This window comes from Macadamia integrifolia, chromosome 5, assembly GCF_013358625.1.
Source record: "Macadamia integrifolia cultivar HAES 741 chromosome 5, SCU_Mint_v3, whole genome shotgun sequence".
In the NCBI taxonomy this organism is placed as follows: domain Eukaryota; kingdom Viridiplantae; phylum Streptophyta; class Magnoliopsida; order Proteales; family Proteaceae; genus Macadamia; species Macadamia integrifolia.
This window is the reverse complement of record NC_056561.1, coordinates 7,931,228-7,955,648: the sequence shown is the minus strand read 5'-3', so window position 1 is coordinate 7,955,648 and position 24,421 is coordinate 7,931,228. Positions and strand designations below refer to the sequence as shown.

Genomic DNA, 24,421 nt, shown 5'->3' with positions numbered 1-24,421 from the left:
TCTAAAAGCTCTGTTGATTATATTAACAAAATCAACAATGCCCCTTGGAAGGTATGGTGGTTATTAGAGCATACCTTTTACCAAAAAAAAAAAAATTAGAGCATATCCATAAGCTTCTCTTGCTCTCCACACTTTGCTATAAGAGCCATTTACCGTCTAATCAACCTGCTGATATTTTGGCTAAGTTACACCCCAACATTGGTAGGGTAGTTCTTGCTTTTGATGATCTTCGTGTTAAAGTTGTTAGATGTGTATCTAGAGATATTTCTGGATGTAAATACCCTTGCTATAGATAGCTTGTGGAGGGTTTGTCTTGCTCCCATTCCATTATTTTTCCTCCATAAATTCTCTACATGTATATGATATAATTTTTCCCTTCCCAAAAAAATAAAAAATAAAAATACCCAAACAGCATTACCCAAAAAAAATAAAAAATCAATACCCAAACAGCGCTGGGCTTCAAGACTGCTTATTTGCCCCATGAAAAGGGACCCTTCCATAGCTTCTGCTTGTGAATTTTTGTTGAAGGCTTGAAGCAATTGAACTCCTCCAATCCTTCTATTTGTGAAACAGAAAGATGGGAGCTTTCACACTACCCAAATCCCAAACCCCTCAATTCTTCCCTCTAATTCCCAACTCCACATTCCACCTCTCTGTTCCTAATCATCTTTCATGTACTTCTCTCGCCGTCTCAAGGAAACTCTCCTTACACTCTCTCTCAGTCTCAGCTTCTCTTTCTTCCTTCTCTCCTTCCACCCAACAAGCGCAAGAAGAAGATGATGAGCTCGTTATCGGCGACTGCGTTGTCTTTGAAGAGGGTATCTTCGAAGACCCTTACCTTCAAGACAACTTCAATAGGAATAAACCCAGCAAGAAGAAATCGAAGACAGTAATGGAGGAGAGTTTGGTTCCAGATAAATGGAAGGAATTGCAAGCTGAAATCAACTTGACAAAGAAGGAGAAGCGTAGTATTGCTCAGGAATTAGAATACGGGAGAAATGTCCAGAAGAAGAAGCCTGTGGTCCATTTTAAGGATACGGTGGCGTTCTTGACGTATCGGGAGGCTAAGTTGTCGCAGTTGAACCCCGTGGTTCTTGATAATCCTGCTTATCCTTTGAAAGAGCAGGTGGATGAAAATGAAGATAAAGATGTGTCTGAAATGGGTTCCTCTTCAAGTGGCAGAGTGCAACCTAGGAACCCTAGGAAAGCAGTTTATGGAGGTACACTCGAAGACATTTCAGAGTTCTTTAATAGTGGGAAATATCAGCCTGGAGAGATCTCTGGCAAGAAATCTGAAGGTACTGTTGATGTTGAACCTCTTGTTCTGTTACGGTAGTTATTCATTAGTTGATATTCCAGTTTGAACTGAATTTCTATGCATATAAACTATACGGGCATGCTTTGAATCTATAAAGCTATATTTGTAAACACATTTCATCAAAATTTTTTTTTTATCACATTAATTAAATTGATAAGACACCATTTGGAACATGATTTAGTCTGCAAGAATGATACTGTACTGAACCCAATTATGAACAACAAATCTGCAAGAATGATACTGTACCAAACACAATTATCAATGCCACCAATCTTCGACATAGAATATAGTCAGATGGCTCAGATCCCCAGCCACCTGATTGTATGCATGTGATCCCATTGTACTTAATTAACACCTACCTCTATAGTTATAATCTCAGAACTACATATTTTGAAATCCTTGCTGTTGTCAAAGTTCTGTTCAGGCATGATTCTACTATTTTTGGATTGGGGTTCTTCTATTATCAATTGGGGATCTCATAAAATACTGATTACCTAATGTCACAAACGCATTGGGGCATGTATTGGGGATTGCAATTATATTGCTTTTGTTGCATATTTAGCTTGGTGGATCCATCTTCTGAAATGTGAAGCTGGGGAAATTGGAAGATGATCAAAGGATCTAAATTCTTTTGAAATCCATTTTACCTATCATTGCAGTTGTATCTTGTTTTTGCATTCTTACTTGGCATTGTCTATATGATAACTTGATATAAAGCATGGCTAGCGCATAACCAAGAAATCTGTCATGTCAGATTAAGTGATCTGATTAGCTTTGATAGTGAAAATTTATTCCATTCTAAGGATGCAAACATCTTCTTTTCTAAACCATAATTTAGATCTTCACATTCTTTTATTCCTTTGGTGAACATCTCATATATTTCCCATAGTTTGTTGCCAAAACATAAGAGGTCATGTGATTTGTTAAGAGTTTGTATTACACTTAGGCTTAAGGAAATATGATTAACATCCTAGAGCACATAGTCCAATACCTCCTTACAGTTGGCTCTGAACTTGTATCAAACCTCATTTTAGTATGCAGTTATTTGGAAAAAGACAACTATTAATCCAAGGTGTAATGCCAATCCTCCCCATACTTTTCATGATGCTACATCTGCTATTTGGTTTTTAGTGTATATTATTTTCACATGTACCTCATCCTGCTTGAAACAACATCCTGGTGCTCATACTCCTATACCTCCTTACAGTTGGCTCAAACTAGTCTCAAGTCTCACTTCATCAGTCATCAGGAAAGATAGAACAACTAAACCAAAGTGTAGTGCTATCCGCTCACTTTGAGGATGCGAAAATGTGATTAGCTGTATAATTCTAAGTTTATATTGTATTTAATTTTTATTATATATTATTTCAACATGGACCTCATCCAGTTTGAAATATAGATGCCAAAACCCCGGATATGAAAATTAGCATGACTGGAGAAACTATGTATATCTTTACATTGATTAAAGGGTAGAGTTTAAAAAATTATAATATTTTACAACTTTCAATGAAATTGTAATTCCCCTTAATTTTCCCGAAATAGAAGACTAATGCAGTGGCTCATAGAATGCTAGTCATCTGCTTGATCACTTTATTCCTGGGGTGGGATTTTGTTAGTCCCATATGTCACTCCTAAATTTTCCAGCAAAGTGTAAGAGGGAAGTGACTTCCATGACTGGTGGAATGGAAGGCTGGTCCAACATTGTTACCGTCAGGACATCAATCCCTGCCTCTTCTCGCCATGTCAGCTATGAGGAATTCTGTTACTCAAGTTGTTTTGTCAGAGTACTTTTGCTGTGACATTTAGGGCAAAAAATTGCTTTCTTCTTTTGTACCTGGAAATATCTTCATGTAGCTTTTTATTTTTGCTACCTCAGGTTCTTGCTTCAATTTTCTTACACTTGTTTAATGTGCGGTGCTCTGCATTTTCTTTTGTACCTGAAAATATCTTCATGTAGCTTTTTATTTTTGCTACCTCAGGTTCTTGCTTCAATTTTCTTACACTTGTTTAATGTGCAGTGCTCTGCATTTTCTTTTGTACCTGAAAATATCTTCATGTAGCTTTTTATTTTTGCTACCTCAGGTTCTTGCTTCAATTTCCTTACACTTGTTTAGTGTGCAGTGCTCTGCATATGGAAATCCAGGATGTTTTAACCTGGTTATTTTTGTTTTTCTTATGAGAACTTTTTTAGTAGTATTACTAGACAAGTTGGAAAAAATGTGACCTTTTGAGTTGCCTTTTGTGTTAAATAAGATCTTGAGACATGGGGCCCTAACATCTTGTCGTTCTATGCCTAAATGAGTAGGTCGTAAGTTGTTCACTAAAGAAGAAAAGGTTCTTCTGAATAAGCGCATACCAAATTTGGCTGATGCAACCTGTGTAAGTTTTCAATATCCCCTAGCCATTATTAACTTCTAAAGAGAAGAACATTTTTTTTTTCATGTCATTTGATTGGGTTCTTTTTTTATTCTATGCATTGTTGTTTAATGTGGTTGTCAATTTATAATTTGGGATAAGTAATTTTTGAGCAATCAGGTATGAAGTGTTTTATTCTCATAATTTTTGAATTATTAAGGCTTTTAATTTCATATTGTTAATAATGGCATCCTGGTTCAGTCTTTGCAACAGGATCAGAATCCTCAATAGACAGGATCGAAGGGAGGTGAGATCAGAATCAGAATTGAGCAATTTTAAAAAACTCTACAATAGGGATTCCTGACCAGATCAATTCCTGGTCTGATCAGCTTCAAATTTGGGTATATAGAGTTATGAATGAAATTCAGCTGCAACACTCGAACATAAAATAGAAGAACTGCCGGGTTGGGAGAACTGCAAAACTGAAGTCAGTTTGTGCATTTTTTGCCCCTATGATCAGCACCCAAACACCTTCAGGAATCCACCAAAACAACAACAAACTGCCAACACAACTTAAGAACAAATAGGTGGATCATTGAAAGAAGAAAAAATCTCAGGAACAAAGGAAGAAGTAAGAAAAATATAAGAGGGATATGACCAAGGATTTACTGAGGCCTATGTTAGCATCTCACCAACTGAAAAAGGCATACCAAACAACCAATCATCTCACTAGGCTCCACTGTATTTCACAGCTATGTGGATAAAACCAAAAAATTCATTCAAATATATTTTAAACTTTTCAGCTCATTAAACTTGCTTCACACGCCTCAAGTGGTCAAGATAGTTCTCTTTTTCCTTGCTGTAAATCAAATTGTTGTGAAAATTGACATCAATAAACTTGCTGATAAAGGGACTCAATACTCTTATGAAGGTGCTAGGAGCATTGGTAAGGCCAAATGGCATGACCTTCCACTGTACAATCCATCCTTTTATCTTGAAGGCCATTTTCCATTCATCTTTGGGACGAATGTGAATCTAGTAGTAGCCACTTTTGAGATCTATTTTGGAAAAAATCTTCACTCTCGTCAACATGTCTGTCATATCATCGAGTTGAGGAATAAGAAATCTGTACTTCACGGTGATTTTATTGATTTCTCAACAATTGATGCACATGCACCTTGACCCTTCTTTCTTTGGCATGAGAAGGCTGATTCAGCGTATGGACTCACACTTTCTTGGATGAATCCCTTTCTCAGCAACTCGTCCACTTGTCTCTTGAGCTCAGCATGCTTGGTGGGGGCTGAGACCATAAATGGGCAGATTAAGCAACACCGATCCTGGTACTAGGTTGATAGTGTGTTGAAATGTCTGTCATAGGGTGCAATTTATCTGGAAAATCCTTGGGCATTAGGTCTGCAAAATTAGAAAGCAAGTTATGTATAGACTTAGGAAGTTTAAGTTGACTCACCGACTGTTGTCCTTTGCTGGACTGCTTGTTCACATGTGGCCCCCTACTGGTTGCACTCTTTCTAGTCTGTTGGTCCTTGTTTAGTGACTGTAGAATCTGCTTATGCTTTGCTTGGGCTGACATAGCTTTGATCTCTCAGCTGATTTGTTAATTGGATTGAATACAATGGGTTTGTCATTGAAATCGAAGAAGCACTGGTTCTGCATTCCTCTTACCAGTACGTCGTCGTTGTATATCCATAGTCTTCCGTGTAGCACATTGATCAATGTCATCGGAATGGCGTCACACCATACATTCTCCTCATAACCAGCCAACTTTAATGGAATGATGCACTGCTGATTTTCATCAAGAGTGTTTCCATTCAAGAGGAAAACCTTAATAGAGTTGGGGTACTTCTCTGTACTTATCTTAGTTTCCATAAGAAACGCTTGTCGGCTTGTGACACTACATTTACATAACTGCCACTATCCACAATGACTTGTGCCACACACAGTCCACTAGTCATATGAGTGTGAAAAATGCAAAGTTGAAGCCAATCTTCTCCTCTGTAGGGTTGGGAGAACTGCAAAACTGAAGTCAGTTTAAGTACTGTTTGTCCCTTATGATCAACCACCTTCAGGAATCCACCAAAACAACAGCAAACTACCAGCACAACTTGAGAACAAATAGGTGAATAAATTCAGGAAAAAATCAGGAACAAAGGAAGAAGGAAGAAAGAGATAAGAGATATTTGACCAAGGATTTTCACAAAGACCTAGGCTAGCATCTCACAAGCAACCCAGCATCTCACAGCTATTGGTATAAAACCAGAAATTTCATTGAAATATTTTTTTAACTTCTTCAAAATGCTTGCAGGAAGTCTTTTCTAGAGTGGCTGGGAGGGTTCTAGACTTTCATTGGGATTTTCTCCTAGTCTCTTTGACCATTTAATGAACTACACATTTTTAAGGACCTACACAACCATCAATGAACTGACTTATTGACTGAAATAATATCTTCTAAGATTTCAGATAATACTTGTAACTAACTAGATAATGCTTCTCAACTTCTGCACATGCATTAGTTACTTCTGACCCTTCTTTGACTACGAATTGGACTGGATTAATTAGGACTGGTTTAGGTGAACCAGAAACTCCCAGACCTGATTGGTCTGTCCTGAACCAACTGAATCTGGTTCAGTTGATCCAGAACAGGTTCAATCAAGGAACCGCGGAGTAAGATAGAAGTCCGGTTCCTCCCTTCTTGCAATTGTATTGCTTGGAGTAGAACTTATCTACATCATTTAAGTTCCCGTTGAATTATCATGTCTGAGAGAATTGTGCTGAGTCTACTGACATGCTTAAACTGTTTCTAAATGAGGTGTCTAAGGATCCCCCTCCACCACCCCACCCCTTTTGGGGTCAGGCTTTATTTGCTAACATAGACATTGACCTGAATAAATTACTAGCATTGAGCAATCAGCACTAATGCTTATTGTTAAATCAATTTTTAGTTCCACTTGGATTAGTTGCCCTCTTGAACTTATTGATGTGATTTTCACATCCTCATAAATTCTGTCTTTTAATCAGAAAAAATAAAAATATAATTCATGAACGGTGGAGGTTTTCGTTTGGCCATAGAAAGATGAGGCAAGTGCATAGTATGTGTTTTCTACTTTAAAACATGTGCTTTGTGTTTTATCTCATGTGTAATGCATGCTTGCTTGATTATGAATTCATTACTTTATGTATGACTGTCAGTAAATCATTAACCTCATGGCAGCAAAATCCAATTATGCCATATCTCTGAAGACTGCAGGTGCCCAAATTTCTTCAATTCTTAAATATAAATGCTATATCTCTGATTTTTTTTTTTTTTTTTTCTAGTGCCTCCAAATGCATAGGTTTTTGGGTTCAGCATATCAAATTTTTTTAGTGCTTATGTGTCTATGCATTAACCAATTTTGACAAAAATGATCTTCCTTCAGGGGAAATGGCTGCCTCTTCACACTCTTGTTGCATCTGGAGAGTTTTACCTGGTGGACTCTTTGCTGAAGCACAATGTTGATATCAATGTCACTGATAAGGTATAAACAGTGATTAGTTGATAGTGAAATCAAACGACGCTACTTCAGTTTTGTCATGCACCTTGTTGAGAGAGAGCTAATCCCGAAATCAGTTTTGTCATGCACCTTGTTGAGAGAGAGCTAATCCTGATTTCGGGATTAGCATCAGCCGCTGGACCTGATAGGGGCAGTTCTGTCCTATCGGGTCCCTATATGTGCTTTAGGGTTTGTTCTCTTGTAATGGGGGCATTCTAGTCCTTGTACACATTATTTTTAATCTTTATATACTAAGGATTCCTGCGATCAGCCTCATTCTGGACTGATCGCAGGCTGCTCTCACCTTGAGGCTCTCTATGGTTTCTCCTTTCTCTTTTTTTTTGGTTTTACTGGTTTGGTTACAGGAATCTGGGATTGTAACATGGTATCAGAGCTTTTGTAATCAAATCAAGGTTTTGCATCATCATTCTCTGCTGATCTCAACCCTGCGCTACTCCTCTTTGGTGCGCAGCCACCTATTGCTGCTCCTATCTTAAGTTTTTTGCCTGATTATAATGATATAAATACAATCAAGCATTCCTACCTTTACTACATGGATTCAGCCCTTATTCTCTGGAATCGCTGAAGTCGATACACAATTCTGCAGGTTTTTAATGGCTGCCGCCCCTGTGTGATGTGTTTTTGACAGCTGCCCTATGTGTGAAGCTCTACTACTTCACGGTTTAATGTGCTATTGGTTTACTACTTCTCTACATACTCTACTAGGCTTTTGAAGCCTCCTTTTGCTGCTCCTATCAAGGTCGACACTACCATACCAACCCCCCTATCGGTTGGATATTTTTTTGGTTTCTTGGGGTCCGATTGCACTTTGGATGCTATTTATCAGATCTGGTTGGTGAGTTCTACTTCGTTGATTGTCTCTGCACTACATACTTGTCAGTAATTCTTGCTCTCATGGCTGAGACCAAGGTTACTACCCCTGCCATTACCTCCTCTGCATCGGACAATGTAAATGTCTAGATTACTTTTATCAAGCTTAAAGGAAGCTCGAATTACCTTCTTTGGGCTCAATCAGTCAAAGTTTATCTGATGGCGAAGGATAAGCTTGATTACACGACCTCTGATCCTCCCAAAGAATTTGACACTGGTTACGCTCAATGGCAGAAAGAGAATGCATTAATCTTAATTTGGTTATGGAATAGTATGGAACCATATGTGGCTGCTAATGTCATGTTACACTCTATTGCCAAGGGAGTGTGGAATGACTTGAAGGAGACCTACTCTCAGGAGAAGAACATGACCCGTATCTATGATATCTATGAAAAACTGTTTCAATTTCGCCAGTCGGATAAGCCACTTTCCGAATATTATAGTACTTTCAGAGGTATGGTTGAAGAACTCAATGTCTTCCAACCCTTGACCGTTGACATTGATAAATTGAAGGCTCAGCGTAACGAGTTCTTCGTCGCTAAATTCTTGGCTGGTTTGAACAATGACTTGAAGGCAGTGAAGGGTCACTTACTTGCAGGGGATACTGTGCCTACTCTGAATGATACCTACTCACGACTGCAGCGAATTCCTTGCTCCACTAAACCTGATCAGTCTACCAAAGACAATTCTGCCTTCCATGCCAACCGTGGACGTGGTCGTGGGGGAGGTCGTGGGTCGGCTGGTCGAGGATCTGGTGGACAACCTTCTGATCGTTCAGCTCGCTAGTGCACTTTTTGTGGAAAGCCCAATCATACTGTTAAGACTTGTTGGGCAAATCATGGCAAACCAGAATGGGCAACACAATTAGCTAATCATGCAATGTCTGACGATGGTACTGACACAATGGCTCCAGTTGATCCTAAACCAACACCTTCTTCAGGTGATTCAGTTACCGGTCTGCGCGATGACATCAATCAGTTGTTCCGACGCTTGCACACTCTTGAGGCATCCTCTAATACATCTAATGGTGCGTCTACATCCGCTGCTACTCTAGCTCACACAGGTACTTCAGCCCTTCTTACTACTACATCTACTCCTTGGATCATTGATTCAGGTACCTCTGCCTATATGACCAGTAAGTCACCACTCTTTAAGAAATTTTCTACTAATGCCAGTTTCAATTTGTTATCCTTGTTAATGGCACTTCCACACCAGTCTTTGGACATGGTACTATTTCACCTATCCCATCCATTAATTTATCTTCTGTCTTACATGTCCTTCAATTTCCACTAAGTCTTCTCTCTGTAAGTTAATTAACCTGCTCTTTAAATTGCTCCGTAACTTTCTTTTCTTCCTACTGTGTATTTCAGGATCTTCACACGAGGAAGCCTATTGGTGGAGGGCGTGAAAAGGATGGGTTATACTACCTCAATAGCGGCTGTCCCCCTTCTACTGCTGCTGCTGCTACTACGACTGTTGGGGACGTGACTCATTTCCAATGGCACTGTCGTTTAGGTCATTTGTCGCTTTCTAGGTTACAACTTTTATTTCCTAGTTTTAATTCTATTCCTAGGTTAGAGTGAGGCATGTGAGTTGGGTAAACATCATCGTGTGTCTTTCCCATCTCGTTCTATGTCTCGTAGTCCGTCTTTATTTTCTTTAGTCCATTCTGATGTATGTCCTTGCAGAGTCAGTAACAGATTTGGTTTCCGCTATTTTGTGACTTTTGGGGATGATCATTCTCGCCTTACATGGCTGTACATGTTAAAGGAAAGATCCGAATATTTACATGTGTTTCACAAGTTTTATAATGAAATAAAGACTCAGTTTGGCATTCCTATTAAAATTTTTCGTTGTGACAATGATTTAGAATATGCTCAAACTGATATATCTGAGTTTTGTGATACCCATGGGATGATACACGAAACTAGTTGGGCCTATACCCCACAGCAAAATGGGGTAGCAAAGTGTAAGAACTGGCATCTCCTTGAGGTTGGCTGTGCCATTATGCTTCACATGCATGTTCCTAAACATTTTTGGTGTGATGGTGTTTTAACCGCTTGTTATTTGATTAATCGCATGCCATCCTCAGTCCTGGCGGATAAGTCTCCATTTTCTGCTCTGTTCTGTTCTCGAATTTACGCAGTTTTACTGTTTCACCCCATGGCTTTAGGTGTATGTTTTGTCCATAATCTGCATATACAGGTTGACAAGTTATCCCCGAGGTCTACTAAGTGCATCTTTCTGGGTTACTCTCGTACCCAGAAAGGATATAAGTGTTATAACCCCATTACTCATCGGAATTTTGTCAGTGCTGATGTGACATTTTTTGAAGGTACATCATTTTATTCTCCTCAGGTGTCCTAGTCTAGCCCGGAGTGGTCTTCTCCATCTCCTCCACCCATACCCTCTCTTATACCCCTACCTGATGCTCCTAGTACCAGTGATTCACCTCCCCTACAGATTTATCAGCGCAGGAAGAAGACTGGACAGCCCTGTGCTGAGGTCGTTAAGCTGGAAGATTCACTCCTTCCACTGCCATCTTCCACTAGTGAAGCTCATTTTCCTTCTCCGCCTGATGACTTACTAATTGCATATCGTAAAGGTACACATTCCTGCACTTAGAAATCCATGGTTGTATACCCTATTGATAACTTTGTCATTATCTCATATTCCGTCTCCCATCCATGGCCTTGCAATATCTCTTTCCACTAACACCATTCCTCGTTCCCCATAATGATGCCCTTCGTATTGCTGGATGGAAGGCTACCATAGATGTAGAAATTGATGCTCTCGTGAGTTGTGGTACTTGGAGCCTAGTAGATCCTTACCTTCAGTGTCGCTGGGTGTACACTGTTAAAATATTTTGATGGCTCTGTTGAGCGGTTAAAAGCCTGTCTGGTTGCTAAAAGGTATACTCAGACTTATGGTGTGGATTACTTTGAGATTCTCTCCGGTGGTCAGCTTGAACTCTGTTCGCCTTCTTATTTCTCTTGCTGTCAACTTTGATTGGATGTTATTTCAGTTGGACATCAAGAATGTTTTTCTGTATGGTGATCTCCAGAATGAGGTGTATATGGAGCAACTTCCTGGTTTTGTTGCTCAGGGGGAGAATACAGGTCATGTGTGTCGCTTGCACAAGGTTATTTATGGGATTAAACAATCCCCTCGAGCATGGTTTGACAAGTTCAGTGCCACCATTGTCACGTGTGGTTTTTCTCAGTGCTATTCTGATCATTCAGTATTTGTTCGTCGCGCAGAGGTGACAAGCTGGTGGTCTTGGTGGTATATGGTGATGACATTATTCTTACTGGCAATGATGAGGCCGGTATTTCTGAAGTAAGGCTCATCTTCAGTGCCATTTTCAGACCAAGGATCTTGGTCATCTCCATTATTTTCTCGGGATTGAGGTGATCCGCTGCAAGAAAGGGATCAGTCTGTCTCAAAGAAAGTATGTTGTGGATCTTCTATCTGATACAGACTTGTTGATATTCCTATGGATCCTCACCAAAAGTTCGGTGTTGATGATGGTGAACCGTTTCAGGATGTGCATCAGTACAGGAGTTTGATTGGCAAGATGATTTACCTGACTGTGACTCGCCCTGACATTTCTTATGTTGTTGGAGTTCTTAGTCAGTTCATGCAGTCTCCTCAGAAAGCACATTGGGATGCTGCTGTCCGTGTTCTTAGTTATCTGAAAGGTACTCCTGGAAAAGGGTTGATTTACCGTCCTAATCAGTATATGGATCTTGTTGGCTATTCAGATGCTAATTGGGCTGGCTCTGCTAGTGATCGGAGATCTACCATTGGATATTGTACTTTTATTGGAGAGAATCTTATTACGTGGCATAGCAAGAAGCAGACTACTATTGCCCGGTCCAGTACAGAGGCAGAGTACAGAGCTATGGCTCATACCACGGCTGAGTTGATGTGGCTGCGGTCGTTACTCTTGGAGTTGGGATTTCCAATGACCAAGCCAATGAAGATGTATTGTAACAACCAAGCTGCAGTTTACATTGCTAGTAACCCGGTCTTCCATGAGAGGACCAAACATATAGAGGTGGACTGTCATTTTGTTCGTGATGTTGTTCTGAAGAAGCTGATTGAGACTCCGTTTGTTCCTTTAACGGATCAGTTAGCTGACATGTTTACTAAGTCTTTGTTTACTCCTAGCTTTCGCAGTGGTTATACCAAGCTGAGCATGGGTGATGTGTATGCGTCAGCCGCTGGACCCGATAGGGGCAGTTCTATCCTATCGGGTCCCTATATGTGCTTTAGGGTTTGTTCTCTTGTAATGGGGGAATTCTAGTCCTTGTACACATTATTTTTAATCTTTATATACTATGGATTCCTGCAATCAGCCTCATTTTGGACTGATCGCAGGCTGCTCTCACCTTGAGGCTCTCTGTGGTTTCTCCTTTCTCATTCTCTCTCTCTCTCTTCTTTTTCTCTCTTTTTCTGGTTTTACTGGTTTGGTTACAGGAATCTGGGCTTGTAACACACCTAACTTATCTTGCTTTCTGTTCCCACTAATCATTTAACAGGAGCTTATACTTCAGGGACAGTCTGATGCTTATTGCAGTGTCTGCATTCTTACTTCAAACTCTGAGATTAATGTTGCTCTTTTTGGTGTCTTTTCTCCAGGATGGCTTGACTGCACTTCATAGAGCCATAATTTGCAAGAAGCAGGCCATTACCAATTATCTGTTGAGAGAAAATGCAAATCCTTTTGTCCGTGATGAAGTAAGAAGGATTTTTCGAGGATCTATGAAATCCTCTTTATGTCTGTTAACAGTCTCCGAGAACCATTTGTAGTTTAGACTTGAATTTTAGTTATGCTTGTTAAACAAATAGGATTAGCCATATATTGATTTTTTTTATGTAACTTCTGGTAACTCTTTCCATTCCTTGAGACGCTTCAAAATTCAAGACAAGATAATGCCTGTTTGAGGAAGATGGTTGCAACTTGCAAGTACATCTCCATATATGTGAGAGAATCTTAGTTTGGTGTTGCATTTGGTTCTGTTATCCGTTGTAAAAGGGGATGCCGTGTTTGCCACCGAGTGCATTTTCTTGTGTTCTATGCTAAAAGAGCCCAAACTTATCAAAATGGGTTCCCCTATTTGCATCCAACATTACAATCATAATCTTCCTGATGTGATAATATGTTTACCCATAACTGGTCCTTCCCATGTGCAAGTCTTAAATCATTACATGGTTTTTAATTGCTCTGCCATTTTATTATTTTCGGAGACATTTTTTTCGAGCATTTCAAGGATTAGTAGGATCAGTATGTGATGTCATATGAATTTTCATATGGATAATAATGTGTTGCTTTTCAATTGGTGTCACTCAGTACCTGCAGTTGTATTTACTATTTTTTAAGTTTACTACTGCTATAGATAGAGTTGAATGGCGAAACAAGTTTCTTGTAGCCAAACCCATTGAGTTGGGATAAGGTTTAACTGATTTTAAGTTAATCAATTATTGCTACAGATAGAGTTTTTAACTGTTGCTACTGCTGAAGTCAGAGATTTGTTATCTGCAGTAAACTGATTAAAATATAGCTTGACACATTTCTCTTACTTTTTCTGCTTGTAACAGGAAGGGGCCACATTGATTCATTACGCCGTCCAAACTGCATCGAGTCACTCAATTAAAATCCTTCTGTTGTATAATGTTGATATAAACCTTCCAGATTATGTATAGCACAAAGTCATCTAGCTTTTTCATTTTCTCATTTTTATCTTTTCCTATCTCATTGTAATAAAAAATGAAAAATGTTTTTGTCGTTTGCAGGATGAGTGGACACCATTACATCTCGCTATTCAAGCCCGAAGAACAGATATAGTGAGGCTTTTGTTGATTAAAGGAGCTGATAAGACGTTAAAAAACCGGGTAATGACCTACTAAAGTGTTTATTTTATTGAAAGTTTCACTATGGTGGTGTTTTAAGTGGACCACTTGGTCTTTTCTTTTTTGTCATAGCTCCTCTCAAGGACTAGTATATATCGTGATGCTTCTTATCATAGAGTACAAGCATGGCCTACTGAAATCTTAAATTTAGATTGTTTTGGCTGATGGATCATCATGGACATAACCAAATAGAATAGCAATATGTAACCTAACAGTCCAATGTACTGAACCTACTGGCTTGTTTAAACAGTTGACTGCTTTTTCCATTGGAGTACTAGTTTTAGTTTCTACTCAGAATGTTACAATCACTACACAAGGTGATGATCAAATTAATTTATACGTTAGCATGTATTGTTTGAAAAACATTGGACCAAGTTGAATTGGGGTTAGAGGGCTACCAAAATCCTAGTATTTTATTATTTCTTTGTGCTGTCATTGGTGTGGCGTGGAAGATTTATGCCCACACTGGCATTGTGGGCAACCCTCTCCCTTATTGCTATTAAGCTTTAGGGAAAAGGTTCTTTGAGCCGCCGGGGGAGGGTATGATAGCAGCTTCTGTGTTTATCACTTTCCTCTTCACATGAAATGACCTAACTGCCCTTCTATAGACGATACTGTTTTGTTCCACCTCATTGGTGTGCTCTCTTATGCCACTTGCTCAGAGAACCCTCTCTCTTAGCTTTAATTTAGGTTTCACCATTGAAGAATGTGGAAATTAAGTTTTGACATTGGGTGAAAAAGTATAACTGCTGCTGACCCATCATACTTGTAACATGAGAGGAAGCATGAATCAATCATGGATTTGAAGCGTGAATCAATTCATGGATTTGCATCATTTGTTCTAAAACCTCTGTTTTACTCTTTACATTCTCACTAGTTAGTACACCATGGAATGCTTTTCCTCAGATGGAACTGTTTCAAGAGCTATAAATTGCCTCAGCTGACATTGTTAATTGTGTTTCAGGATGGTTTAACTCCACTTGACCTGTGTCTCTATTCTGGTAGAGACACAAGAACTTATGAGCTCATCAAGTTATTAAAGCAGCTACCGAAGTTGCCATGACTGCCGTTTTACTCTCTAGTTTTGCATTTTTCTGTAAAGTTTCTGCACCTTTTAGTTGCATGTAAAGTAAACTGTAAAGTTTTGGTTGTACATTGTAATTAATTTTCTATTATTTCTGCATGGACCCACCAAAAATTCAATCTGGACTCCTCAATCAGTGCCTGCCTTTTTCCAGATGCGGCTTAAAGTTGCCCACCCAGAACTAAAAGCACCTTGTGCTGGATCACTGCTTATCCGAAAGGAATAAAGCAGTTTAAGCCTAAAGGTAAATACCCACTTTATTTACTGGAATACCCTTGTTGTAATGATATTTTTCTTTTCTGGCTATGGACTTTTCACTTCCCAAACAAGATTATAGGTATCGGTATTCATATCGATCTTGTTCGATATTATACGGTTCATATCAGGCATACATTAAAAAAAATGGGTCACTTTAATTTTAGCCGATACAACTGATCCATATCAGCATCAGTCTCTGGTATCCGATACCTTGAACCAGAATTATATGAATATGAGGTGTTAAATTACTTAAATACCCTTGCATGAGAAGGTGCATGTGGGGACCTCCACTGCAGAAGAGCACTGGAAAAAGTTTGATTGAATTATCACATCTCATAATGGTTCATCATGTGGGAAAATTTGTAGACATTTTATGGAAGGAAATTTAAGCCTTTCTGGTGACCTGAGATTTCCCATACAAAGTTGGAAATTCGGGAAATTAAAATGGTAGAATAGGCATTTACTTTTGGGTAATTATTCCTTGAATCCAACGTCTCTCCACCAATTAAAGAAATGAAGATTTTGTTCTTTGCTTTTTTTCTCTTTCCTTGGTTGGATACAGCCATGCACACCATGTGATGATCTGAATTGTTAAAATCTCTCTCTCTCTCTCTCTCTCTCTCTCTCTCTCTCTCTCTCTCTCTCTCATATATCATTTTATTATTACTAAAATAACCCTTGTGGTAGTTAATGAAGACTAAAGAAGGGTGGTTATGGTAAATGTTCTTGATGTAGTAATGCAATATCACAGTAGCCATTCACCAGTAATTATCATAGTAGGGCTATGACGATGAAAGGATAAGGTTTTGTCATAGATATCTCTTTTGCCGACCATAACTCTCACTCTTGTCCATGGATTAATGTGTAGGAGACTTTTTACTAAAAAGGAAAAATGTGTAGGAGACTTCAAGACCTATTTCTTAAGATGATCTCTTAGATGTCAAAGAATCTTCTTAAGATGATCTCTTAGATGTCAAAGAATCTCTACTCTCCTTTCATGGCAAAGATGCATTATTAGTCTGGTGACAAGTTGTAACAACCCCATATTCTCTCAATTGATACCATGATCATAGAAACTTTATTTCTTTAATGGAACAAAAGGTTCCAAACCCTTAAGTAGTCTTATGGTGCATCCCTGAATTTATGAAAACAAATGGCAGATGTGTATTGGTTGCAGCTAAGATGCATGGAAAAGTCTAAATTTTGCACATGGCAGCGTAGAGGTTTGTGCAGCAAGTAAAAGGGTTTCACATGTTGCCCATATCATTCCTAACTTATAATACTAATCTGATGGCCAAAACTTGTATTAAAAATAACGCATGCAAATTATGGAACTTGTTATTCTTTCAAATTTTAATCATATAAATTTGTATCAATCCTATAGCATATTTACCCATTCCTATCTTTTCATGGAAGGGGGATGGAGGAATTTATCAGCACGCACGGCAATGAGAGGATATACAAGAACATCTTTAACGTAGGGAGTACGATTTTTTTGCACCTACTATGTTTAGATATATTTTTTTAGGAACTATGCTGAGATGTAGACACGCAAACAGGTAGCCTAGATAAAGAATCAAAATCAATCATAGCAATGGTTTTAGGTATCAGTATTGAATTGACTATATCAGTTGTATTATATTGATATCGATTGGGATCGATTTCAATACCTGACTAATCTGAGATCGAGTATCGTATCGATATTAGAGGTCAAATTTAAAAAATAATAATAATAATAATATTGTATGAAAAGCAAAGATAATATTTACAAATCTGAATTAACATAGTAGATCCCAGATCGATATTGTATCAATATCAGCCAAGACCAAATATCGAGAATTAATTCTTGATATAACCGATTTCGAATCTGAATCACCCAATTAGACCAATCCGATTCCAGTTTTTAATTATAACCGATTTCCAATCTGAATCACCCAGTTAGACCAATCCAAGTCCAAATTTTTAAACAGTGTGAACTGAACCTCTGCTGTATCATTGTCACGTGGAAATCACGGAACCGTGGAAATCTGGTCCTTCTTACCAAGGAAAGAGGGAATTTTCCCCGTAATGGGTGACAGTAATCATCTGAACAAGGGACACTTCATACACGGCTGTCACACTCACGGAAGAAACGCGTTCCAACTTCTAATTACTTTCCCAAACAGTCCCTTGTCTGAGTTTCATTATTTAACATTTAATTTTGAGTAAATAAGGGAGAAAACTGTCATAACGACGAATATTTTCTAAACCCAGTATTTAGATCTTGCCTAGTTGGCACACTAACCTTTCCTACTTTAAAACATGTGGCCCCCACTCATGTTCTAACTTTCGCTTCTCTCTCTAGTCTCTAGAGTCTCTACCAAACGAATTCCACGCCTCACTGCCTCAGACGGACTTAGAAACTCTCTCTGTCTCTCACTTGCTTTCGATCCTTACCTCCTTAATCTCCGCCGCTCTCTGTGCATTCCAAAATCTTACCCTATCTTCTACTTCCCTCTTCAATCTCAGGGACAAAAACCTAGCCACGATGCCGACTTAAACCACCGTTGTGGGGAACTGTCTCTGAAAAAATCTCTCTAGCACATCTTTTTTTTTTTTTTACGGAATTTATCTTGTTGGGTTCTAAAGATGAGGAAGATGAAGAAAAGCCATCTTGAATGTGGGGTTCTTGAGCTTCTTGTTATATTTTTCCTCTCGGTTTTTGTTCCGGTGAAGTCTCAGACAAACTCAGGAGATGTCGCAGCGATGATGGCTTTGAAGCAGAGTTTGAACCCTCCGAAGTCACTTGAATGGACTGACCCAGATCCTTGTAAGTGGAAACATGTGGGCTGCACGGCTTCAAGGATAAACCGCATTCAAATTGGAAACCAGGGTCTGTCTGGTACACTTCCTTCTGATCTTCAAAAGCTTACAGCCCTGCAACGATTGGAGTTGATGTCTAACAATATCTCTGGTTCTCTACCAAGCTTGAGTGGGTTGGGTTCGTTACAGGTTTTGCTTGTTAGTGATAACCAGTTCTCTTCCATACCGGCGGATTTCTTTAATGGGCTTTCGTCGCTTCAAGTTGCTGAGTTAGATAATAACCCCTTTTCAGCATGGGAGATTCCAGATAGTCTTCAGAATGCGACGAGCCTTGCGAATTTCTCGGCAAATTCAGCCAACGTTAAAGGGAAGATACCTGATTTTGTTGGGATGACTGTCTTTCCGAGCTTGACAAACCTGCATTTAGCTTTCAATGACCTCGAAGGTGGGCTACCGGCAAGCTTCGATGGGTCCCTCATGCAGTCTCTATGGTTGAATGGGAAGACAGGGAAGCTCAACGGAAGCATTCAGGTTCTGCAGAATATGACGTCCCTCACGGAGGTGTGGCTGCACTCAAACGCTTTTACAGGGCCCTTGCCAGACTTTTCTGGGTTGAAAAACTTGCAGAGCTTCAGTGTCAGGGACAACCAGTTGACGGGTCCTGTTTCAGATTCTTTGGTGTCTCTTCCATCGCTAAAGACTGTGAATTTGACGAATAATTTGCTGCAAGGGACTAAACCCAAGTTCCCAAGTTCTGTCGCGGAGGATATGTCTGGCCAGAACAGCTTCTGCTTGCCCACTCCAGGAGCTCCTTGCGATTCCCGTGTGAGTGTTTTGCTCTCAATTGCAAAAGACATGGATTACCCAGTGAAGTTTGCTCAAAATTGGATTGGGAACAATCCATGCGCATCATGGTTTGGGATTTCATGCATTAGCGGTAACATCTCTGTCATTAATTTTCAGAAAATGGGTCTTACCGGGACGATCTCTTCCGACTTTTCTAAACTTCAATCGTTGCAAAGATTGATTCTTGCGGACAATAAGCTCACCGGTACCATTCCGGAGGAGCTGACAACTCTTACTAGTCTTACTGAACTTGATGTGTCAAACAATCAGCTCTCTGGGCAAATCCCAAAATTTAGAAACAATATTGTTGTAAACACAAATGGCAACCCAGACATCGGGAAGACCCTCCCACCTTCAACCCCAGGTGGGGGTTCTGACCCATCATCTGGTGGTAGTGGAAATGGAACAAACAGCGGTGGCGGGACAAATAGTGAATCTTCAGTCCCTGTTGGAGTTGTTGTGGGTTTAGTAATTGCTGGTGTCTTTCTGGTTTTCTTGACTGGGTTGTTGGGCTTTTGTCTTCGCCGAAGAAAGCAGAAGCGGTTTGGTAGGGTACAGAGCCCAAATGCAATGGTGGTGCATCCTCGCCATTCTGGCTCTGACCCTGAGATACTGAAGATCACAGTCGCTGGACCAAGTGCAAATGGTGTCGCTTCAAGTGAAAACTATAGCCAGGCAAGCAGTGGACCAAGTGACATTCATATGGTCGACACAGGAAACATGGTGATTTCCATTCAAGTCCTAAGGAATGTGACTGACAATTTTAGTGAACAAAATGTATTGGGACGAGGAGGTTTCGGAACAGTGTACAAAGGTGAATTGCATGATGGTACAAAGATTGCGGTGAAGAGGATGAATTCTGGTGTATTGACTGAAAAGGGACTGATAGAATTCAAGTCTGAGATTGCTGTTCTTACCAAGGTCCGACACCGACATCTTGTTGCTCTTCTTGGGTATTGCTTGGATGGAAATGAGAGGCTTCTTGTGTATGAGTACATGCCTCAGGGGACTCTGAGCCGGCATCTTTTCAGTTGGCAAGAAGAGGGGCTGATGCCACTAGAGTGGACAAAAAGATTGAGTATTGCCCTGGATGTGGCTAGGGGTGTTGAGTATCTGCATGGTTTAGCCCATCAAAGCTTCATTCACAGGGACCTAAAGCCTTCAAACATTCTTCTAGGAGATGATATGAGGGCTAAGGTAGCAGATTTTGGTCTTGTTCGTCTTGCTCCTGAAGGGAAAGCCTCTATTGAGACAAGACTCGCCGGAACCTTTGGGTATCTTGCTCCAGAGTATGCAGGTAATTTAGCTTCTCTTTATATTTGGATTAGAAATTTTAGAATGATTATGAGATTCTTTTACAACATAATGATACTTAAGAACTGAAAGGGCTTAGCTGAGATCTATTTCTTTGGATTTGGTAATTTGTGGCATAAGCAGCTGGCAAATGGCAAATCTTATTATTGAACACCTGAGCAACACAATATATCTTATAGTTTGTTATTTTTTCTGTTTCTCCTCTCCACCATCTGAGAATTGCTTATTCACGACAAGTGGACTTTGCAACTTGTAAACTTGAATGTCTATATTACATTATTTTATGACTGAATATGGCAACTTTATTGTTTACACACATTCATGAAAATTTAGGATGAAAACAATGAATGAAATGTGACTAAAGGGTTGTCTAATTGATGATAACCATGGTGAATGTCATCTATATTACTGGACTGATTCCATCCAGTATGATTCATCTCCTCATATCCGGACCATCAGTGGCTTTATTGATTGGGGCTTCCTTAATTTGCCTGTACTGTGATTCACAATACTTTCATACATCTCTGCGCCAGAAAATTTTACACCAAACAATTATGCCTCTTTCACCACCTAGCAAGTAGCTGTGGTTTTTTGTAGAACTCAACTTGAAAATCAAAATCTCTGAAAGCAGATCAAATTGTAGCTTGCCTTTGAAACCACATAATATTGATTTAGGAGGCATGGTTGTGGTAATATTCAATGTCTTTTTTCACTGGCCTTTCGCATCGAGCTGACTCTTGGATTTTTTTCTTCAATCAACTTTAGTTTCTGTGCTATTACTGTTTGGATTTAACCAAATCTGAAAGGCCATATTCTTGTGTTCTAGCTTTCAAATTGTCTCACTACTTAACAGAATTTCTTCGGAATCGACATTACTGTTTCTTCTGTTCTTTTTATTTATTATTAAGAAGATTTGAGGATATGTTTGTGTTTGGATACCAGTTTCCAGTTATACCATACTGACTTATAAGTGATCTCTTGACTAATTTGATGGACAGCAATGGGGCGAGTAACTACCAAGGTCGATGTCTTCAGTTTTGGTGTGATATTGATGGAGCTTATCACTGGGAGGAAGGCTCTTGATGAAACCCAGCCTGATGATAGCATGCACCTAGTAACATGGTTCAGGAGAATGCACATCAACAAGGATACATTCCGCAAGGCTATAGACCCCACAATCGACCTCAACGAGGATACCCTTGCCAGCATAAGCACTGTTGCTGAGTTGGCAGGGCACTGTACTTCAAGGGAGCCATACCAAAGGCCAGACATGGGGCATGCTGTCAATGTGCTATCATCTCTAGCAGAGTTATGGAAACCATCAAACCCAGAGTCGGAGGACATCTATGGCATTGACCTCGAGATGACCCTACCGCAGGCGCTTAAGAAGTGGCAGCTTTCGAGGGAAGCAGTCATATGGACACATCATCTTACCTCCCCAGCATGGACAACACACAAACCAGCATACCCACCCGGCCTACCGGATTTGCAGATACATTTACATCCTCTGATGGAAGGTGAGGGAAGAAAGAAGATGGACATAGAAATTTTGGTTTCATTACCTAGATAAAAATATTGGGTTAATGGTGGTTGTGATTCATGAGTCATGTGACCCTGCTTTGTTCATTCCATTTGCTTCTCCTCTGCTTTTTTTTTTTTTTTAGTTAGATCTTATAAGGGTTTGTTTCCTGTATTCTCTTTTTCATGTTTAATGGGTCCCTGTTGGGATGTAATCGTCTGGAATTTGGTGTTTGGACAGTCTTTTTAGTTAAAAGTTTTCTTTTAGGAGGGAGGGGGCCTAAGAGGTGAAGTTTTGCCATTTTGAAAATGCAGATGTCTATAGATTTGCTCGTAAAAGGATGTACAATCCAATCCAATCTTATCTTTTCTGGTATCTTTTCCTCACTTTCTGTGTTCCAATCCAATCCATTTGTCTATGACCTAAACTACCAAATGAGAAGTGATGCTAAGTGCTAACAGTTTAAAAACAGTTAGATCCTATACTGGATTGTACAGGAAAAAGAGGTTTTGAGAAAGTGGGGGAGGGGGGTGGGATATAATCAGATGGATCTTTGACCATTTGATCTGATCTTTAATTTGTGGGAGTTTTTTTAGGTTTGAGTACTCTCTAAACAATTCAAATAAATTAAATTTCGTTCATCTGCTTGATGTATAAATCTTGCATAAAGAATAATTCTGCTCACCAAAATAAAAGTTTCAGTAACCGAAAAATGGGGAACAGAAAAGAAAGCTTTGTCATATAATTGTTGGGTGCATCTTGTAGCAACCTAAGTGGTGAATTAAGAGTTGTAATCTATTGATTCTTCTTTTACAAAAAAATAATAATAATAATAATAAATCTACTGATTGTTCATTTATTTTTAAAGGTTTTTTTTTTTTAAAAAAAAATTTTTAGTGAGGTTAAAAATAAAGATTTTTAAAATTATTTAAAAATTATTTTTTTGGTGTAGTTTTCAAGAGTTGTTATTGTCTTGCATGTTTTTTATGTTTTTTTAGTACACTTGAAAGAAAAAGGTAAGGTTACAACTTTATTTTTCATCAAATTTAATTAAAACAAAATGTTCACATAATTGTTTTAGGCAATATGCTTTAATACATTAGTAGATTGTCTTTTAATCAACAAAAAAAAAAAAAATTTATGGCTATGTCTAATTGTCGAGAAAAAAAGGGTAGGGATGTGAAATCAAATCAATATTATTTAAGTGGAAATTTATTAATCATTATCTTACAATATCTCATATGATTATGTAATTAATTCTTAAATTTGTTTACTAAATTTTATTTTACTTTGCAAAAAATCCTTCTGATTCAAAAAATAAAATAAAGCATTTATTTTGTTGTAACTAAAAAATTGTAAACATCTTTTAATTCCCTTTATTTTATCTTAAAAATTCTTTAAATTCTTTAAGTTCAGTGTAAAAAAATGGTTTATTTTTTTAGAAAAAAAAAAAGAAGAGAGATTTCCAAATAATTTGAACAGTTGTCATTGTTTTGCACATAATTTCAGTACAGATCTGAAATGACAGAATTTAAAAAATCAACCTCTCATCTTTTGCCTCCTGAGCATGTCATTATCTCAATCAATGATGCTTGGTGTGCTAGTTTGCAAAAGAGTAGCTCAAGGGTGCTTATCCGTTGTCAATTTGTCATCTAGGCATCAGTCACTCAACTGTTGCCATGGAAGCTGAAGCAATACGAGATGGGATCTTGCTTACTAGAAGCCTTTCTATTTCTGGTATGGTTGTATTATGTGATTGTTATCTTGTTCTATTTGAAAAGGCTACTAGGTCCCATGGTTTTAAGTACTGGTCTCATATTGGTTGTATTGAATCGGTATCGATTGAGATTGATTTGGATTGTCTCAGGGATAAAATAGTAAAAAATTAGTACTTTTTAAAAAAAAGCAGGAGAAAAAATAATCGATACCAATCAATCCAATATGATCGAGATCGATATCAAATACCGTCCCCTAAATCCATGCTAGGTCCATAGGACATTTCCTCAATGTCTTCTGTTTTTTTCTATGATTGATTTTAGGTTCATTTCTCATTTGTACAATAGAGAAGCGAACTTAAGATGCTAAGTAGGCTTAGCTTTTAGGTATCTCTAGTGTTTGGTGGTTACACCCACCTTATGGTCTTGAAAATTTTACTTATCATATGCCATTAGTACATAGTAGGCTAACAAACAAGACTAATGTCGATAAATGATAGGATATCATATAAGAAGGATAAGTGGGTCATTTAAAAAAGACGAAGAATGATAGATACAATGAATGCTAACTTACGTTATAATGACGATATACCTAACCTTTTTCCTAAATTTATTTGTTACTTGTTAAAAAAAAAATCCATAGACCGAACTTGACAAAGATGACTGGATGAGCTCAAAATGGAATTAAAATGGTCACGTGAACGTATCATAAATCAGGAGCTCAAAAGAGAGATGGATATATGAAGTTATGTCGTAGTTTCCTTAGGCACATAGGGCCACATGGGGCCATTGGGGTTACAAGGCTGGCCACATATGAGTAGTGAACCCACCACACACCCCCACGACAACACCCCC

At 38.7% G+C, this 24,421-nt stretch overlaps 3 protein-coding genes across 7 annotated transcripts; all 3 read left to right on the top strand.

The window, feature by feature from the left end:
• Positions 1-468: 468 nt before the first annotated feature.
• On the top strand, positions 469-15,480 carry LOC122079723 (ankyrin repeat domain-containing protein, chloroplastic-like). 5 transcript variants are annotated; one of them, XM_042646417.1, is made up of 8 exons: positions 475-1,298; positions 3,624-3,697; positions 7,108-7,206; positions 12,757-12,855; positions 13,717-13,815; positions 13,912-14,010; positions 14,993-15,124; positions 15,267-15,480. In XM_042646417.1, exons 1-7 carry the CDS (start codon positions 578-580, stop codon positions 15,089-15,091), a joined length of 1,290 nt encoding a protein of 429 aa, XP_042502351.1. In that variant the 5' UTR covers positions 475-577; the 3' UTR covers positions 15,092-15,124; positions 15,267-15,480. The 5 variants fall into 5 exon arrangements, with proteins under 5 accessions (XP_042502354.1, XP_042502353.1, XP_042502351.1 ...); XM_042646418.1 differs by having other exon boundaries at positions 15,250-15,480; XM_042646416.1 differs by lacking the exon at positions 15,267-15,480 and having other exon boundaries at positions 476-1,298; positions 14,993-15,231.
• LOC122079725 lies at positions 7,227-9,476 on the top strand. The gene is made up of 2 exons (XM_042646422.1): positions 7,227-7,685; positions 7,829-9,476. Exon 2 carries the CDS (start codon positions 8,272-8,274, stop codon positions 8,896-8,898), a length of 627 nt encoding a protein of 208 aa, XP_042502356.1. The 5' UTR covers positions 7,227-7,685; positions 7,829-8,271; the 3' UTR covers positions 8,899-9,476.
• A 2,252-nt stretch (positions 15,481-17,732) lies between the features above and the next one.
• Positions 17,733-22,226, top strand: LOC122079726 (receptor protein kinase TMK1-like). The gene is given in 3 exon segments (XM_042646423.1): positions 17,733-20,315; positions 21,331-21,729; positions 21,732-22,226. Coding segments are annotated over 3 exon segments (2,838 nt in total). The 5' UTR covers positions 17,733-17,998; the 3' UTR covers positions 21,854-22,226.
• The last annotated feature ends 2,195 nt before the right edge of the window (positions 22,227-24,421 follow it).

What these genes read in the sequence shown, in the direction of transcription:
- LOC122079723 (XM_042646417.1), top strand. Translation starts at nt 578, where the DNA reads ATGGGAGCTTTCACACTACCCAAATCCCAAACCCCTCAATTCTTCCCT. An exon ending in ATATAAACCTTCCAGATTAT is followed by an intron (nt 13,816 to 13,911) that starts GTATAGCACAAA and finishes TGTCGTTTGCAG; the next exon opens with GATGAGTGGACACCATTACA. An exon ending in ATAAGACGTTAAAAAACCGG is followed by an intron (nt 14,011 to 14,992) that starts GTAATGACCTAC and finishes ATTGTGTTTCAG; the next exon opens with GATGGTTTAACTCCACTTGA.
- LOC122079725 (XM_042646422.1), top strand. Translation starts at nt 8,272, where the DNA reads ATGGCGAAGGATAAGCTTGATTACACGACCTCTGATCCTCCCAAAGAA.